Raw genomic sequence first — 19,156 nt, 5'->3', positions numbered from 1 at the left:
CTTTACTCTGTATCTAACCCCGTGCTGTACCTGTCCCGAGAGTGTTTGATGGGGACAGTGTAGATGGAGCTTTACTCTGTATCTAACCCCGTGCTGTACCTGTCCTGGGAGTGTTTGATGGGGACAGTATAGAAGGAGCTTTACTCTGTATCTAACCCCGTGCTGTACCTGTCCTGGGAGTGATTGATGGGGACAGTGTAGAGGGAGCTTTACTCTGTATCTAACCCCGTGCTGTACCTGTCCTGGGAGTGTTTGATGGGGACAGTGTAGAGGGAGCTTTACTCTGTATCTAACCCCGTGCTGTCCCTCTCCTGGGAGTGTTTGATGGGGACAGTGTAGAGTGAGTTTTACACTTTATCTAACCCTGTGCTGTACCTGTCCTGGGAGTGTTTGATGGGGAGGGAGCTTTACTCTGTATCTAACCCCGTGCTGTACCTGTCCTGGGAGTGTTTGATGGGGACAGTGTAGAGGGAGCTTTACTCTGTATCTAACCCCGTGCTGTACCTGTCCTGGGAGTGTTTGATGGGGACAGTGCAGAGGGAGCTTTACTCTGTATCTAACCCCGTGCTGTACCTGTCTAGGGAATGTTTGATGGGGACAGTGTTATGGGAGCTTTACTCTGTATCTAACCCCGTGCTGTCCTGGGAGTGTTTGATGGGGACAGTGGGGAGGTAGCTTTACTCTGTATCTAACCCTGTGCTGTACCTGTCCTGGGAGTGTTTGATGGGGACAGTGTAGAGGGAGCTTTACTCTGTATCTAACCCCGTGCTCTACCTGTCCAGGGAGTGTTTGATGGGGACAGTGTAGAGGGAGCTTTACTCTGTATCTAACCCCGTGCTGTCCCTGTCCTGGGAGTGTTTGATGGAGACAGTGTAGAGGGAGCTTTACTCTGTATCTAACCCCGCGCTGTACCAGTTCCTGGGAGTGTTTGATGGTGGCAGTGTAGAGGGAGCTTTACTCTGTATCTAACCCCGTGCTGTACCTGTCCTGGGAGTGTTTGATGGGGACAGTGTAGAGGGAGCTTTACTCTGTATCTAACCCCGTGCTGTTCCTGTCCTGGGAGTGTTTGATGGGTACAGTGTAGAGGGAGCTTTACTCTGTATCTAACCCTGTGCTGTACCTGTCCTGGGAGTGTTTGATGGGGACAGTGTAGAGGGAGCTTGACTCTGTATCTAACCCCGTGCTGTACCTGTCCTGGGAGTGTTTGATAGGGACAGTGTAGAGGGAGGTTTACTCTGTATCTAACCCCGTGCTGACCTGTCCTGGGAGTGTTTGATGGGGACAGTGTAGAGGGAGCTTTACGCTGTATCTAACCCCGTGCTGTCCTGTCCTGGGAGTGTTTGATGGGGACAGTGTAGAGGGAGCTTTACTCTGTATCTAACCCTGTGCTGTACCTGTCCTGGGAGTGTTTGATGGGGACAGTGTGGAGGGAGCTTGACTCTGTATCTAAGCCCGTGCTGTACCTGTCCTGGGAGTGTTTGATGGGGACAGTGCGGATGGAGCTTTACTCTGTATCTAACCCTGTGCTGTACCTGTCCTGGGAGTGTTTGATGGGGACAGTGTAGAGGGAGCTTGACTCTGTATCTAACCCCGTGCTGTCTCTGTCCTGGGAGTGTTTGATGGGGACAGTGTAGAGGGAGCTTTACTCTGTATCTAACCCCGTGCTGTACCTGTCCCGAGAGTGTTTGATGGGGACAGTGTAGAGGGAGCTTTACTCTGTATCTAACCCTGTGCTGTACCTGCCCTGGGAGTGTTTGATGGGGACAGTGTAGAGGGAGCTTTACTCTGTATCTAACCCCGTGCTGTACCTGTCCCGAGAGTGTTTGATGGGGACAGTGTAGAGGGAGCTTTACTCTGTATCTAACCCCGTGCTGTACCTGTCCTGGGAGTGTTTGATGGGGACAGTGTAGAGGGAGCTTTAGTCTGTATCTAACCCCGTGCTGTTCCTGTCCTGGGAGTGTTTGATGGGGACAGTGTAGAGGGAGCTTTACTCTGTATCTAACCCTGTGCTGTACCTGTCCTGGGAGTGTTTGATGGGGACAGTGTAGAGGGAGCTTTACTCTGTATCTAACCCCGTGCTGACCCTGTCCTGGGAGTGTTTGATGGGGACAGTGTAGAGGGAGCTTTACGCTGTATCTAACCCCGTGGTGTCCCTGTCCTGGGAGTGTTTGATGGGGACAGTGTAGAGGGAGCTTTACTCTGTATCTAACCCCGTGCTGTACCTGTCCTGGGAGTGTTTGATGGGGACAGTGTAGAGGGAGCTTTACTCTGTATCTAACCCCGTGCTGTTCCTGTCCTGGGAGTGTTTGATGGGGACAGTGTAGAGGGAGCTTTACTCTGTATCTAACCCTGTGCTGTACCTGTCCTGGGAGTGTTTGATGGGGACAGTGTAGAGGGAGCTTGACTCTGTATCTAACCCCGTGCTGTACCTGTCCTGGGAGTGTTTGATAGGGACAGTGTAGAGGGAGGTTTACTCTGTATCTAACCCCGTGCTGACCCTGTCCTGGGAGTGTTTGATGGGGACAGTGTAGAGGGAGCTTTACGCTGTATCTAACCCCGTGCTGTCCCTGTCCTGGGAGTGTTTGATGGGGACAGTGTAGAGGGAGCTTTACTCTGTATCTAACCCTGTGCTGTACCTGTCCTGGGAGTGTTTGATGGGGACAGTGTAGAGGGAGCTTGACTCTGTATCTAAGCCCGTGCTGTACCTGTCCTGGGAGTGTTTGATGGGGACAGTGTGGATGGAGCTTTACTCTGTATCTAACCCTGTGCTGTACCTGTCCTGGGAGTGTTTGATGGGGACAGTGTAGAGGGAGCTTGACTCTGTATCTAACCCCGTGCTGTCTCTGTCCTGGGAGTGTTTGATGGGGACAGTGTAGAGGGAGGTTTACTCTGTATCTAACCCCGTGCTGACCCTGTCCTGGGAGTGTTTGATGGGGACAGTGTAGAGGGAGCTTTACGCTGTATCTAACCCCGTGCTGTCCTGTCCTGGGAGTGTTTGATGGGGACAGTGTAGAGGGAGCTTTACTCTGTATCTAACCCTGTGCTGTACCTGTCCTGGGAGTGTTTGATGGGGACAGTGTGGAGGGAGCTTGACTCTGTATCTAACCCTGTGCTGTACCTGTCCTGGGAGTGTTTGATGGGGACAGTGTAGAGGGAGCTTGACTCTGTATCTAACCCCGTGCTGTACCTGTCCTGGGAGTGTTTGATAGGGACAGTGTAGAGGGAGGTTTACTCTGTATCTAACCCCGTGCTGACCCTGTCCTGGGAGTGTTTGATGGGGACAGTGTAGAGGGAGCTTTACGCTGTATCTAACCCCGTGCTGTCCTGTCCTGGGAGTGTTTGATGGGGACAGTGTAGAGGGAGCTTTACTCTGTATCTAACCCTGTGCTGTACCTGTCCTGGGAGTGTTTGATGGGGACAGTGTGGAGGGAGCTTGACTCTGTATCTAAGCCCGTGCTGTACCTGTCCTGGGAGTGTTTGATGGGGACAGTGCGGATGGAGCTTTACTCTGTATCTAACCCTGTGCTGTACCTGTCCTGGGAGTGTTTGATGGGGACAGTGTAGAGGGAGCTTGACTCTGTATCTAACCCCGTGCTGTCTCTGTCCTGGGAGTGTTTGATGGGGACAGTGTAGAGGGAGCTTTACTCTGTATCTAACCCCGTGCTGTACCTGTCCCTGAGAGTGTTTGATGGGGACAGTGTAGAGGGAGCTTTACTCTGTATCTAACCCCTGTGCTGTACCTGCCCTGGGAGTGTTTGATGGGGACAGTGTAGAGGGAGCTTTACTCTGTATCTAACCCCGTGCTGTACCTGTCCGAGAGTGTTTGATGGGGACAGTGTAGAGGGAGCTTTACTCTGTATCTAACCCCGTGCTGTACCTGTCCTGGGAGTGTTTGATGGGGAAGTGTAGAGGGAGCTTTAGTCTGTATCTAACCCCGTGCTGTTCCTGTCCTGGGAGTGTTTGATGGGGACAGTGTAGAGGGAGCTTTACTCTGTATCTAACCCTGTGCTGTACCTGTCCTGGGAGTGTTTGATGGGGACAGTGTAGAGGGAGCTTTACTCTGTATCTAACCCCGTGCTGACCCTGTCCTGGGAGTGTTTGATGGGGACAGTGTAGAGGGAGCTTTACGCTGTATCTAACCCCGTGGTGTCCCTGTCCTGGGAGTGTTTGATGGGGACAGTGTAGAGGGAGCTTTACTCTGTATCTAACCCCGTGCTGTACCTGTCCTGGGAGTGTTTGATGGGGACAGTGTAGAGGGAGCTTTACTCTGTATCTAACCCCGTGCTGTTCCTGTCCTGGGAGTGTTTGATGGGGACAGTGTAGAGGGAGCTTTACTCTGTATCTAACCCTGTGCTGTACCTGTCCTGGGAGTGTTTGATGGGGACAGTGTAGAGGGAGCTTGACTCTGTATCTAACCCCGTGCTGTACCTGTCCTGGGAGTGTTTGATAGGGACAGTGTAGAGGGAGGTTTACTCTGTATCTAACCCCGTGCTGACCCTGTCCTGGGAGTGTTTGATGGGGACAGTGTAGAGGGAGCTTTACGCTGTATCTAACCCCGTGCTGTACCTGTCCTGGGAGTGTTTGATGGGGACAGTGTAGAGGGAGCTTTACTCTGTATCTAACCCTGTGCTGTACCTGTCCTGGGAGTGTTTGATGGGGACAGTGTAGAGGGAGCTTGACTCTGTATCTAAGCCCGTGCTGTACCTGTCCTGGGAGTGTTTGATGGGGACAGTGTGGATGGAGCTTTACTCTGTATCTAACCCTGTGCTGTACCTGTCCTGGGAGTGTTTGATGGGGACAGTGTAGAGGGAGCTTGACTCTGTATCTAACCCCGTGCTGTCTCTGTCCTGGGAGTGTTTGATGGGGACAGTGTAGAGGGAGCTTTACTCTGTATCTAACCCCGTGCTGTACCTGTCCCGAGAGTGTTTGATGGGGACAGTGTAGATGGAGCTTTACTCTGTATCTAACCCCGTGCTGTACCTGTCCTGGGAGTGTTTGATGGGGACAGTATAGAAGGAGCTTTACTCTGTATCTAACCCCGTGCTGTACCTGTCCTGGGAGTGTTTGATGGGGACAGTGTAGAGGGAGCTTTACTCTGTATCTAACCCCGTGCTGTACCTGTCCTGGGAGTGTTTGATGGGGACAGTGTAGAGGGAGCTTTACTCTGTATCTAACCCCGTGCTGTCCCTCTCCTGGGAGTGTTTGATGGGGACAGTGTAGAGTGAGTTTTACACTTTATCTAACCCTGTGCTGTACCTGTCCTGGGAGTGTTTGATGGGGAGGGAGCTTTACTCTGTATCTAACCCCGTGCTGTACCTGTCCTGGGAGTGTTTGATGGGGACAGTGTAGAGGGAGCTTTACTCTGTATCTAACCCCGTGCTGTACCTGTCCTGGGAGTGTTTGATGGGGACAGTGCAGAGGGAGCTTTACTCTGTATCTAACCCCGTGCTGTACCTGTCTAGGGAATGTTTGATGGGGACAGTGTTATGGGAGCTTTACTCTGTATCTAACCCCGTGCTGTCCTGGGAGTGTTTGATGGGGACAGTGGGGAGGTAGCTTTACTCTGTATCTAACCCTGTGCTGTTACTGTCCTGGGAGTGTTTGATGGGGACAGTGTAGAGGGAGCTTTACTCTGTATCTAACCCCGTGCTCTACCTGTCCAGGGAGTGTTTGATGGGGACAGTGTAGAGGGAGCTTTACTCTGTATCTAACCCCGTGCTGTCCCTGTCCTGGGAGTGTTTGATGGAGACAGTGTAGAGGGAGCTTTACTCTGTATCTAACCCCGCGCTGTACCAGTTCCTGGGAGTGTTTGATGGTGGCAGTGTAGAGGGAGGTTTACTCTGTATCTAACCCCGTGCTGTACCTGTCCTGGGAGTGTTTGATGGGGACAGTGTAGAGGGAGCTTTACTCTGTATCTAACCCCGTGCTGTTCCTGTCCTGGGAGTGTTTGATGGGTACAGTGTAGAGGGAGCTTTACTCTGTATCTAACCCTGTGCTGTACCTGTCCTGGGAGTGTTTGATGGGGACAGTGTAGAGGGAGCTTGACTCTGTATCTAACCCCGTGCTGTACCTGTCCTGGGAGTGTTTGATAGGGACAGTGTAGAGGGAGGTTTACTCTGTATCTAACCCCGTGCTGACCCTGTCCTGGGAGTGTTTGATGGGGACAGTGTAGAGGGAGCTTTACGCTGTATCTAACCCCGTGCTGTCCCTGTCCTGGGAGTGTTTGATGGGGACAGTGTAGAGGGAGCTTTACTCTGTATCTAACCCTGTGCTGTACCTGTCCTGGGAGTGTTTGATGGGGACAGTGTGGAGGGAGCTTGACTCTGTATCTAAGCCCGTGCTGTACCTGTCCTGGGAGTGTTTGATGGGGACAGTGCGGATGGAGCTTTACTCTGTATCTAACCCTGTGCTGTACCTGTCCTGGGAGTGTTTGATGGGGACAGTGTAGAGGGAGCTTGACTCTGTATCTAACCCCGTGCTGTCCCTGTCCTGGGAGTGTTTGATGGGGACAGTGTAGAGGGAGCTTTACTCTGTATCTAACCCCGTGCTGTACCTGTCCCGAGAGTGTTTGATGGGGACAGTGTAGAGGGAGCTTTACTCTGTATCTAACCCTGTGCTGTACCTGCCCTGGGAGTGTTTGATGGGGACAGTGTAGAGGGAGCTTTACTCTGTATCTAACCCCGTGCTGTACCTGTCCAGAGAGTGTTTGATGGGGACAGTGTAGAGGGAGCTTTACTCTGTATCTAACCCCGTGCTGTACCTGTCCTGGGAGTGTTTGATGGGGACAGTGTAGAGGGAGCTTTAGTCTGTATCTAACCCCGTGCTGTTCCTGTCCTGGGAGTGTTTGATGGGGACAGTGTAGAGGGAGCTTTACTCTGTATCTAACCCTGTGCTGTACCTGTCCTGGGAGTGTTTGATGGGGACAGTGTAGAGGGAGCTTTACTCTGTATCTAACCCCGTGCTGACCCTGTCCTGGGAGTGTTTGATGGGGACAGTGTAGAGGGAGCTTTACGCTGTATCTAACCCCGTGCTGTCCCTGTCCTGGGAGTGTTTGATGGGGACAGTGTAGAGGGAGCTTTACTCTGTATCTAACCCCGTGCTATACCTGCCCTGGGAGTGTTTGATGGGGACAGTGTAGAGGGAGCTTTACTCTGTATCTAACCCCGTGCTGTACCTGTCGTGGGAGTGTTTGATGGGGACAGTGTAGAGGGAGCTTTAGTCTGTATCTAACCCCGTGCTGTTCCTGTCCTGGGAGTGTTTGATGGGGACAGTGTAGAGGGAGCTTTACTCTGTATCTAACCCTGTGCTGTACCTGTCCTGGGAGTGTTTGATGGGGACAGTGTAGAGGGAGCTTGACTCTGTATCTAAGCCCGTGCTGTACCTGTCCTTGGAGTGTTTGATGGGGACAGTGTAGAGGGAGCTTGACTCTATATCTAACCCCGTGCTGTCTCTGTCCTGGGAGTGTTTGATGGGGACAGTGTAGAGGGAGCTTTACTCTGTATCTAACCCCGTGCTGTACCTGTCCCGAGAGTGTTTGATGGGGACAGTGTAGAGGGAGCTTTACTCTGTATCTAACCCTGTGCTGTACCTGCCCTGGGAGTGTTTGATGGGGACAGTGTAGAGGGAGCTTTACTCTGTATCTAACCCCGTGCTGTACCTGTCCCGAGAGTGTTTGATGGGGACAGTGTAGAGGGAGCTTTACTCTGTATCTAACCCCGTGCTGTACCTGTCCTGGGAGTGTTTGATGGGGACAGTGTAGAGGGAGCTTTACTCTGTATCTAACCCCGTGCTGTACCTGCCCTGGGAGTGTTTGATGGGGACAGTGTAGAGGGAGCTTTACTCTGTATCTAACCCCGTGCTGTACCTGTCCTGGGAGTGTTTGATGGGGACAGTGTAGAGGGAGCTTTAGTCTGTATCTAACCCCGTGCTGTTCCTGTCCTGGGAGTGTTTGATGGGGACAGTGTAGAGGGAGCTTTACTCTGTATCTAACCCTGTGCTGTACCTGTCCTGGGAGTGTTTGATGGGGACAGTGTAGAGGGAGCTTTACTCTGTATCTAACCCCGTGCTGACCCTGTCCTGGGAGTGTTTGATGGGGACAGTGTAGAGGGAGCTTTACGCTGTATCTAACCCCGTGCTGTCCCTGTCCTGGGAGTGTTTGATGGGGACAGTGTAGAGGGAGCTTTACTCTGTATCTAACCCCGTGCTATACCTGTCCTGGGAGTGTTTGATGGGGACAGTGTAGAGGGAGCTTTACTCTGTATCTAACCCAGTGCTGTACCTGTCGTGGGAATGTTTGACGGGGACAGTGTAGAGGGAGCTTTACTCTGTATCTAACCCCGTGCTGTACCTGTCCTGGGAGTGTTTGATGGGGACAGTGTAGAGGGAGCTTTACTCTGTATCTAACCCCGTGCTGTACCTGTCCTGGGAGTGTTTGATGGGGACAGTGTAGAGGGAGCTTTACTCTGTATCTAACCCCGTGCTGTACCTGTCCTGGGAGTGTTTGATGGGGACAGTGCAGAGGGAGCTTTACTCTGTATCTAACCCCGTGCTGTACCTGTCCTGGGAGTGTTTGATGGGGACAGTGTGGAGGGAGCATTACTCTGTATCTAACCCCGTGCAGTACCTGTCCCGAGAGTGTTTGATGGGGACAGTGTAGAGGGAGCTTTACTCTGTATCTAACCCCGTGCTGTACCTGTCCTGGGAGTGTTTGATGGGGACAGTGTAGAGGGAGCTTAACTCTGTATCTAACCCCGTGCCGTCCCTGTCCTGGGAGTGTTTGATGGGGACAGTGTAGAGGGAGCTTTACTCTGTATCTAACCCCGTGCTGTACCTGTCCTGGGAGTGTTTGATGGGGACAGTGTAGAGGGAGCTTTACTCTGTATCTGACCCCGTGCTGTACCTGTCCTGGGAGTGTTTGATGGGGACAGTGTAGAGGGAGCTTTACTCTGTATCTAACCCCGTGCTGTACCTGTCCTGGGAGTGCTTGATGGGGACAGTGTAGAGGGAGCTTTACTCTGTATCTAACCCCGTGCTGTACCTGTCCTGGGAGTGTTTGATGGGGACAGTGTAGAGGGAGCTTTACTCTGTATCTAACCCCGTGCTGTACCTGTCCTGGAAGTGTTTGATGGGGACAGTGTAGAGGGAGCTTTACTCTGTATCTAACCCCGTGCTGTACCTGTCCTGGGAGTGTTTGATGGGGACAGTGTAGAGGGAGCTTTACTCTGTATCTAACCCCGTGCTGTACCTGTCCTGGGAGTGTTTGATGGGGACAGTGTAGTGGGAGCTTTGCTCTGTATCTAACCCCGTGCTGTACCTGTCCTGGGAGTGTTTGATGGGGACAGTGTAGAGGGAGCTTTACTCTGTATCTTACCCCGTGCTGTACCTGTCCTGGGAGTGTTTAATGGGGACAGTGTGGAGGGAGCTTTACTCTGTATCTAACCCCGTGCTGTACCTGTCCTGGGAGTGTTTGATGGGGACAGTATAGAGGGAGCTTTACTCTGTATCTAACCCCGTACTGTACCTGTCCTGGGAGTGTTTAATGGGGACAGTGTAGAGGGAGCTTTACTCTGTATCTAACCCCGTGCTGTACCTGTCCTGGGAGTGTTTGATGGGGACAGTGTAGAGGGAGCTTTACTCTGTATCTAACCCTGTGCTGTACCTGTCCTGGGAGTGTTTGATGGGGACAGTGTAGAGGGAGCTTTACTCTGTATCTAACCCCGTGCTGTACCTGTCCTGGGAGTGTTTGATGGGGACAGTGTAGAGGGAGCTTTACTCTGTATCTAACCCCGTGCTGTACCTGTCCTGGGAGTGTTTGATGGGGACAGTGTAGAGGGAGCTTTACTCTGTATCTAACCCCGTGCTGTACCTGTCCTGGGAATGTTTAATGGGGACAGCGTAGAGGGAGCTTTACTCTGTATCTAACCCCGTGCTGTATCTGTCCTGGGAGTGTTTGATGGGGACAGTGTAGGGGGAGCTTTACTCTGTATCTAACCCTGTGCTGTATCTGTCCTGGGAGTGTTTGATGGGGACAGTGTAGAGGGAGCTTTACTCTGTATCTGACCCCGTGCTGTACCTGTCCTGGGAGTGTTTGATGGGGATAGTGTAGAGGGAGCTTTACTCTGTATCTAACCCCGTGCTGTACCTGTCCTGGGAGTGTTTGATGGGGACAGTGTAGAGGGAGCTTTACTCTGTATCTAACCCCGTGCTGTACCTGTCCTGGGAGTGTTTGATGGGGACAGTGTAGAGGGAGCTTTACTCTGTATCTAACCCCGTGCTGTACCTGTCCTGGAAGTGTTTGATGGGGACAGTGTAGAGGGAGCTTTACTCTGTATCTAACCCCGTGCTGTACCTGTCCTGGGAGTGTTTGATGGGGACAGTGTAGAGGGAGCTTTACTCTGTATCTAACCCCGTGCTGTACCTGTCCTGGGAGTGTTTGATGGGGACAGTGTAGTGGGAGCTTTGCTCTGTATCTAACCCCGTGCTGTACCTGTCCTGGGAGTGTTTGATGGGGACAGTGTAGAGGGAGCTTTACTCTGTATCTTACCCCGTGCTGTACCTGTCCTGGGAGTGTTTAATGGGGACAGTGTGGAGGGAGCTTTACTCTGTATCTAACCCCGTGCTGTACCTGTCCTGGGAGTGTTTGATGGGGACAGTATAGAGGGAGCTTTACTCTGTATCTAACCCCGTACTGTACCTGTCCTGGGAGTGTTTAATGGGGACAGTGTAGAGGGAGCTTTACTCTGTATCTAACCCTGTGCTGTACCTGTCCTGGGAGTGTTTGATGGGGACAGTGTAGAGGGAGCTTTACTCTGTATCTAACCCCGTGCTGTACCTGTCCTGGGAGTGTTTGATGGGGACAGTGTAGAGGGAGCTTTACTCTGTATCTAACCCCGTGCTGTACCTGTCCTGGGAGTGTTTGATGGGGACAGTATGGAGGGAGCTTTACTCTGTATCTAACCCTGTGCTGTCCCTGCCCTGGGAGTGTTTGATGGGGACAGTGTAGAGGGAGCTTTACTCTGTATCTAACCCCGTGCTGTACCTGTCCGGGGAGTGTTTGATGGGGACAGTGTAGAGGGAGCTTTACTCTGTATCTAACCCCGTGCTGTACCTGTCCTGGGAGTGTTTGATGGGGACAGTGCAGAGGGAGCTTTACTCTGTATCTAACCCCGTGCTGTACCTGTCCTGGGAGTGTTTGATGGGGGCAGTGTAGAGGGAGCTTTACTCTGTATCTAACCCCGTGCTGTACCTGTCCTGGGAGTGTTTGATGGGGACAGTGTAGAGGGAGCTTTACTCTGTATCTAACCCCGTGCTGTAACTGTCCTGGGAGTGTTTGATGGAGACAGTGTAGAGGGAGCTTTACTCTGTATCTAACCCCGTGCTGTACCTGTCCTGGGAGTGTTTGATGGGGACAGTGTAGAGGGAGCTTTACTCTGTATCTAACCCCGTGCTGTACCTGTCCTGGGAGTGTTTGATGGGGACAGTGTAGAGGGAGCTTTACTCTGTATCTAACCCCGTGCTGTACCTGTCCTGGGAGTGTTTGATGGGGACAGTGTAGAGGGAGCTTTACTCTGTATCTAACCCCGTGCTGTACCTGTCCTGGGAGTGTTTGATGGGGACAGTGTAGAGGGAGCTTTACTCTGTATCTAACCCCGTGCTGTACCTGTCCTGGGAGTGTTTGATGGGGACAGTGTAGAGGGAGCTTTACTCTGTATCTAACCTCGTGCTGTACCTGTCCTGGGAGTGTTTGATGGGGACAGTGTAGAGGGAGCTTTACTCTTTATCTAACCCCGTGCTGTACCTGTCCTGGGAGTGTTTGATGAGGACAGTGCAGAGGAAGCTTTACTCTGTATCTAACCCCGTGTTGTACCTGTCCTGGGAGTGTTTGATGGGGACAGTGTAGAGGGAGCTTTACTCTGTATCTAACCCCGTGCTGTACCTGTCCTGGGAGTGTTTGATGGGGACAGTGCAGAGGGAGCTTTACTCTGTATCTAACCCCGTGCTGTACCTGCCCTGGGAGTGTTTGATGGGGCCAGTGTAGAGGGAGCTTTACTCTGTATCTAACCCGTGCTGTACCTGTCCTGGGAGTGTTTGATGGGGACATTGTCCCTCTGTTACGTGCAATTTGACAAAGCTCCTTTCACAGATGGAAGACGGTTAAAATCTCCTTTACCGAAGTTTGGAGGAGTGTTGCTTGTTGAGTTGACGATGACGTCTGCTGTTTCCTTGGTGATATCCGCATTGGCAATTTGCAGGACGATATTCCCGATATTGACCCTGGCTAAGGTTCCGGAGAATGATGCTGAGTGATAAGGACCGTCTGGGGAGAGGAGAAAAATGGGACATGTTACTGCCCCTTGTGACAGACACAGGATCACGCCAGTCTGAAAAAGACCCTTCGGCCCATCCACCGGCCTCGCCGCTGGTTTGTCGCAAGCCTCGGCCCACCTTCCCTCCTCAAAGCCTCCCCTTTTAACCCTCTCACCCCCTTGTCCGCCCTCTCCTTGAAGCGTTCTCCCATGATGCACTTCCACGCCATTCACGTCAACCACTCCCCGGGGGGGAATGGAGTCCTGCTGTACCCCTCTCTCCGGGTTGGACACCAGCCCCCTGAATTCCTCGATTGGATGTCTTTTTCACTTTCCTGGGAGGACGGCAGCCCATGGCATGCTGGTCTTGTGATGGGCCAGGGTTTAGAGAACCCCAAAGTGTATCATGGGAGTTCACATGACCCACAACGTTTACTAGATTGTGGTATGGGGAGCACACGGCCCACTCTACTGGTGTGGTACAGCAGAAATGGAAAAGTATTTTTAAAAACAAAACAATGTTTATTCGATGAACTCACCTTTTTAAAATATACAATGAACATCTTAGCAACCATTAATTCAAATACAACCCTCAAAGAATACAACACTAAGTAATCCTTAAACTTTCCTTTCAACATCCACCAATCTCCACCAGACAAAGGACTGGGTACTCGAGCGACCGGGACAGTCCCAGACATTTCGGAGCCAATCCCTGTCCTAGGGAAGCGTAAACAACGGGGTCAGTGACGGCTTGGGACACGCCCAGCCATCTAGGCACCCGCCCATTTCTTGGTTCGAATCGAACACAGTGATGGGGGATCACCCAATTAGTGGGGTCCAAACTGAAGGACCGCCCGAAAGAGCGAACCCCCCCCCCCCAAGTATAATAAGAGAGTTCGCCATGTCTTTGTCCTCTCTTGGACCTGGTGCCCGGCTACGACCATCTCCAATCGCAGCAACACCAGGAGCGAGTCCAAGTTCATCGCCCGCTACCAGACGGACGAGCCCGGCTGAGCAGTAGTTACTTCTACAGACCCGATAGATCCAGAATCGAACAGCGGCCACTGTTCCTCTGACCCAAGCCGGCTGCCTGACGTTAAGTACAGGTTGTCATAGTTGATAGGTGTAGTCTAACTAGCAGTGTTTATGTTGCATGGTTAATTGTGTGTAAATAACGTACCCTTGACCTTGAACTAACAAACTAGTGTTTGGCTCTTTGATCGATAGCCGGTTGAACCTTTTGGTGGTATCATTTGATACCTCCCGACTCTGAGCAATAGAATATAGATACCCAAACGAAGAAGGACAACCTCACTGATTGCCATAGTTACAGCAGATCCACAGAAAAAGACAACAACATCTCCAAAAGTCTGTCCCGATCCACCCACATCGACGCTACCACCAAGAAAGCACAACAGCGCCTATACTTCCTCAGGAAACTAAGGAAATTCAAGCATCCTGGTATGGCAATTGCTGCATCACAGCCTGGGTATGGCAATTGCTGCATCACAGCCTGGGTATGGCAACTACTGCATCACAGCCTGGGTATGGCAACTGCTGCATCACAGCCTGGGTATGGCAATTGCTGCATCACAGCCTGGGTATGGCAACTACTGCATCACAGCCTGGGTATGGCAACTATTGCATCACAGCCTGGGTATGGCAACTACTGCATCACAGCCTGGGTATGGCAACTGCTGTAGCACAGCCTGGTATGGCAACTACTGCATCAGAGCCTGGGTATGGCAATTGCTGCATCACAGCCTGGGTATGGCAATTGCTGCATCACAGCCTGGGTATGGCAATTGCTGCATCACAGCCTGGGTATGGCAACTGCTGTAGCACAGCCTGGGTATGGCAACTGCTGTAGCACAGCCTGGGTATGGCAACTGCTGTAGCACAGCCTGGGTATGGCAACTGCTGCATCACAGCCTGGGTATGGCAACTGCTGCATCACAGCCTGGGTATGGCAACTGCTGTAGCACAGCCTGGGTATGGCAACTGCTGCATCACAGCCTGGGTATGGCAACTACTGCATCACAGCCTGGGTATGGCAATTGATGCATCACAGCCTGGGTATGGCAACTGCTGCATCACAGCCTGGGTATGGCAACTGCTGCATCACAGCCTGGGTATGGCAATTGCTGCATCACAGCCTGGGTATGGCAACTGCTGCATCACAGCCTGGGTATGGCAATTGATGCATCACAGCCTGGGTATGGCAACTGCTGTAGCACAGCCTGGGTATGGCAACTGCTGTAGCACAGCCTGGGTATGGCAACTGCTGTAGCACAGCCTGGGTATGGCAACTGCTGCATCACAGCCTGGGTATGGCAACTACTGCATCACAGCCTGGGTATGGCAATTGCTGCATCTCAGCCTGGGTATGGCAACTACTGCATCACAGCCTGGGTATGGCAATTGCTGCATCTCAGCCTGGGTATGGCAACTGCTGTAGCACAGCCTGGGTATGGCAACTACTGCATCACAGCCTGGGTATGGCAACTACTGCATCACAGCCTGGGTATGGCAACTACTGCATCACAGCCTGGGTATGGCAATTGCTGCATCACAGCCTGGGTATGGCAACTGCTGCATCACAGCCTGGGTATGGCAACTGGAGCATCACAGCCTGGGTATGGCAACTGGAGCATCACAGCCTGGGTATGGCAACTACTGCATCACAGCCTGGGTATGGCAACTGGAGCATCACAGCCTGGGTATGGCAACTGCTGCATCTCAGCCTGGGTATGGCAACTGCTGTAGCACAGCCTGGGTATGGCAACTGCTGCATCACAGCCTGGGTATGGCAACTGCTGCATCACAGCCTGGGTATGGCAACTGCTGTAGCACAGCCTGGGTATGGCAATTGCTGCATCACAGCCTGGGTATGGCAACTACTGCATCTCAGCCTGGGTATGGCAACTACTGCATCACAGCCTGGGTATGGCAACTGCTGCATCACAGCCTGGGTATGGCAACTGCTGTAGCACAGCCTGGGTATGGCAACTACTGCATCACAGCCTGGGTATGGCAACTGCTGCATCACAGCCTGGGTATGGCAATTGCTGCATCACAGCCTGGGTATGGCAATTGCTGCATCACAGCCTGGGTATGGCAACTACTGCATCACAGCCTGGGTATGGCAACTGCTGCATCACAGCCTGGGTATGGCAATAACTGCATCACAGCCTGGGTATGGCAACTACTGCATCACAGCCTGTGTATGGCAACTGCTGCATCACAGCCTGGGTATGGCAACTGCTCGGCCCAGGACCACAAGAAACGTCAGAGAGGCGTGAACACAGCCCAGTCCATCACACAAACCTGCCTCCCATCCATTGACTCCATCTACACCTCCCGCTGCCTGGGGAAAGCGGGCAGCATAATCAAAGACCCCCTCCCACCCGGCTTACTCACTCTTCGAACTTCTTCCATTGGGCAGGAGATACAGAAGTCTGAGAACACGCACAAACAGACTCAAAAACAGCTTCTTCCCCCACTGTCACCAGACTCCGAAATGACCCTCTTATGGACTGACCTCATTAACACTACATTAACAAAGAAAAGTACAGCACAGGAACAGGCCCTTCGGCCCTCCAAGCCTGCGCCGACTATGCTGCCCGTCTCAACTAAAATCTTCTACACTTCCGGGGTCCGTATCCCTCTATTCCCATCCTATCCATGTATTTGTCAAGATGCCCCTTAAACGTCACTATCGTCCCGGCTTCCACCACCTCCTCCGGCAGCGAGTTCCAGGCACCCACTACCCTCTGTGTAAAAAAACTTGCCTCGTACGTCTCCTCTAAACCTTGCCCCTCGCACCTTAAACATATGCCCCCTAGTAATTGACCCCTCTACCCTGGGAAAAGCCTCTGACTATCCACTCTGTCTATGCCCCTCATAATTTTGTGGACCTCTATCAGGTCGCCCCTCAACCTCCGTTGTTCCAGTGAGAACAAACCGACTTGATTCAACAGCTCCTCATAGCTAATGCCCTCCATACCAGGCAACATCCTGGTAAATCTCATCTGCACCCTCTCTAAAGCCTCCACATCCTTCTGGTAGTGTGGCGACCAGAATTGAACACTATACTCCAAGTGTGGCCTAACTACGGTTCTGTACAGCTGCAACATGACTTGCCAATTCTTATACTCAATGCCCCGGCCAATGAAGGCAAGCATGCCGTCTGCCTTCTTGACTACCTTCTCCACCTGTGTTGCCCCTTTCAGTGACCTGTGGACCTGTACACCTAGATCTCTCTGACCGTCAATAGTCTTGAGGCATAAAAGAAAAGGTGGGGGCGTGGCACTGCTGGTTAAAGAGGAAATTAACACAATAGTGAGAAAGGATATTAGCTCTGACAATGTGGAATCTGTATGGGTAGAGTTGAAAAATACCAAGGGATAATAAACATTAGTGGGTGTCATATATAGACCCCCAAACTCCACTAGTGAGGTTTGGAGTGGCATTAAACAAGAAATTAGTGATGCATGTAATAAGGGAATATCGGTGATCATGGGCGATTCTAATCTTCACAGAGATTGGGAAAATCAAATTAGCCACAATGCCGTAGAGGAGGAATTCCTGGAGTGTATACGGGATGGTTTTCTTGACCAATATGTGGAGGAACCAACTAGAGAGCAGGCCATCTTAGACTGGGTACTGTGTAATGAGAAGGGAATCATTGCCAATCTGGCTGTACGAGACCCCTTGGGGAAGAGCGATCATAACATAGAATTGTTTATCAAGATGGAGAGTGAAGTAGTTGATTCGGAGACTAGGGTGCTGAATCTTAATAAAGGGAACCGGGGCTCTAAGGCGTGAGTTGGCTGTGATGAAAATCGCTTATTGTCACGAGTAGGCTTCAATGAAGTTACTGTGAAATGCCCCTAGTCGCCACATTCCGGTGCCTGTCCGGGGAGGCTGGTACGGGAATTGAACCATGCTGCTGGCCTGCCTGGGTCTGCTTTGAAAGCCAGCGATTTAGCCCAGTGTGCTAAACCAGCCCCTATTCGATTGGGGAATGTTACTTAAAGGGATAACAGTGGATGGACAATGGCAAACATTCAAGGGGGAACTACAGCAACTGTTCATTCCTGTCTGGCACAAAAGCAAAGGGGGGTAAGAGGGCCAATCCATGGCTCACAAAGGAAATTAGATATAGTATCCGATCCAAGGAATAAGCAGATTGGCCAAGAAAAATAATAGGTCTGAGGATTAGGAGCAGTTTAGAATTCAGCAAAGGACAAAAGGATTGATTAAGAAGGCGAAAGTACAGTACGAAAGGAAACTTGCTGGGAACATAAAGACTGACACTAAGAGTTTCTATATGTGAAGAGAAAGAGATTGGTAAAGAGAAATGTCGGCCCCCTACAGACAGAAACAGGGGAATGCATAATAAGGGACAAAGAAATGGCTGGGCAATTAAATACATACTTTGGTTCAGTCTTCACAAAAGACACAAATTGGATCCCAGAAACGTTGGAGAAGGAAACGTTTAGTGAGAGGGAAGAACTGAGGAAGGTCAACATTATTAGAGAAATGGTGCTGGGAAAACTGATGGGATTGAAGGCGGATAAATCCCCAGGGCCTGAGAATCTGTATCCCAGAGTGTTTAAGGAGGTGGCTCGGGAAATAGTGGATGCATTAGTGGCCACCTTCCGGGATTCTATAGACTCTGGAACTGTCCCTGCAGATTGGAGGGTAGCTCACGTCACTCCGATATTCAAAAAGGGAGGTCGAGAGAAAGCAGGGAATTATAGATCAGTAAGCCTAACGTCGGTAGTAGGGAAAATGCTTGAATCCATTATCAAGGACTTTATAGCAGAACATTTAATGAAATGAAATGAAATGAAAATCGCTAATTGTCACAAGTAGGCTTCAAATGAAGTTACTGTGAAAAGCCCCTAGTCGCCACATTCCGGCGCCTGTCCGGGGAGGCTGGTACGGGAATCGAACCGTGCTGCTGGCCTGCTTGCTCTGCTTTCAAAGCCAGCGATTTAGCCCAGTGTGCTTTAGAAAGCAGTGGCAGGATCAGTCAGAGTCAGCATGGATTTATGAAGGGAAAATCATGCTTGACAAATCTGTTGGAATTCATTGAAGAGGTAACCTGTACAGTCGACAAGGGGGAGCCAGTCGATGTGGTATATTTGGAGTTTAGAAGGCGTTTGACAAAGTCCCGCATAAGAGATTATTGTGCAAATTTCATGGCATGGGATTGGGGGAAATGTATTGAGGTGGATAGAAAACTGGTTGGCAGAGAGGAAACAAAGAGTCGGGATTAATGGGTCATTTTCAAATGGGCAGGCAGTAACTAGTGGGGTACCACAGGGATCGGTGCTGGGACCCCAGCTATTCACAATATATATTCACGATTTTGATGAGGGAACGAAATGGAACATCTCAAAGTTTGCAGATGGTACCAAATTAGGTGGGAGCGTGAATTGTGACGAGGATGCAGAGATCCTACATCAAGATCTGGACAGGTTGGGCGAGTGGGCAAGTCAATGGCGGATGCAGTTTAATTTGGATAAGTGTGAGGTTATTCACTTTGGAAGCAAAAACAGGAAGGCAGATTATTACCTGAATGGTTGTAAATTGGGAGAGGGGAGTGTGCAGCGGGACCTGGGTGTCCTTGTGCACCATTCGGTGAAGGTAAGCATGCAGGTGCAGCAGGCGGTAAAGAAGGCTAATGGGATGTTGGCCTTCATTGCGAGAGGTTTCGAGTATAGAAGCAGGGATGTGTTGCTGCAATTGTACAGGGCCTTTGTGAGGCCACACCTGGAGTATTGTGGACAGTTTTGGTCTCCTTCTCTGAGGAAGGATGTTCTTGCTCTCGAGGGAGAGCA

At 51.3% G+C, this 19,156-nt stretch overlaps 1 protein-coding gene across 1 annotated transcript in view; it reads right to left on the bottom strand.

The window, feature by feature from the left end:
• The window catches only part of LOC119960444 (protein mono-ADP-ribosyltransferase PARP14-like), an 89,999-nt gene that overhangs the window by 41,901 nt on the left and 28,942 nt on the right, over nt 1-19,156 (bottom strand). The window contains exon 7 of the mRNA XM_038788168.1: nt 12,170-12,316. Coding sequence (XP_038644096.1) covers nt 12,170-12,316 — 147 coding nt within the window. The remainder of the gene's footprint in view (nt 1-12,169; nt 12,317-19,156) is intronic.

This window comes from Scyliorhinus canicula, unplaced genomic scaffold, assembly GCF_902713615.1.
Source record: "Scyliorhinus canicula unplaced genomic scaffold, sScyCan1.1, whole genome shotgun sequence".
Taxonomy (NCBI): domain Eukaryota; kingdom Metazoa; phylum Chordata; class Chondrichthyes; order Carcharhiniformes; family Scyliorhinidae; genus Scyliorhinus; species Scyliorhinus canicula.
Note: the sequence above shows the minus strand (reverse complement) of the source record. Positions and strands in the feature narration are given on the sequence as shown.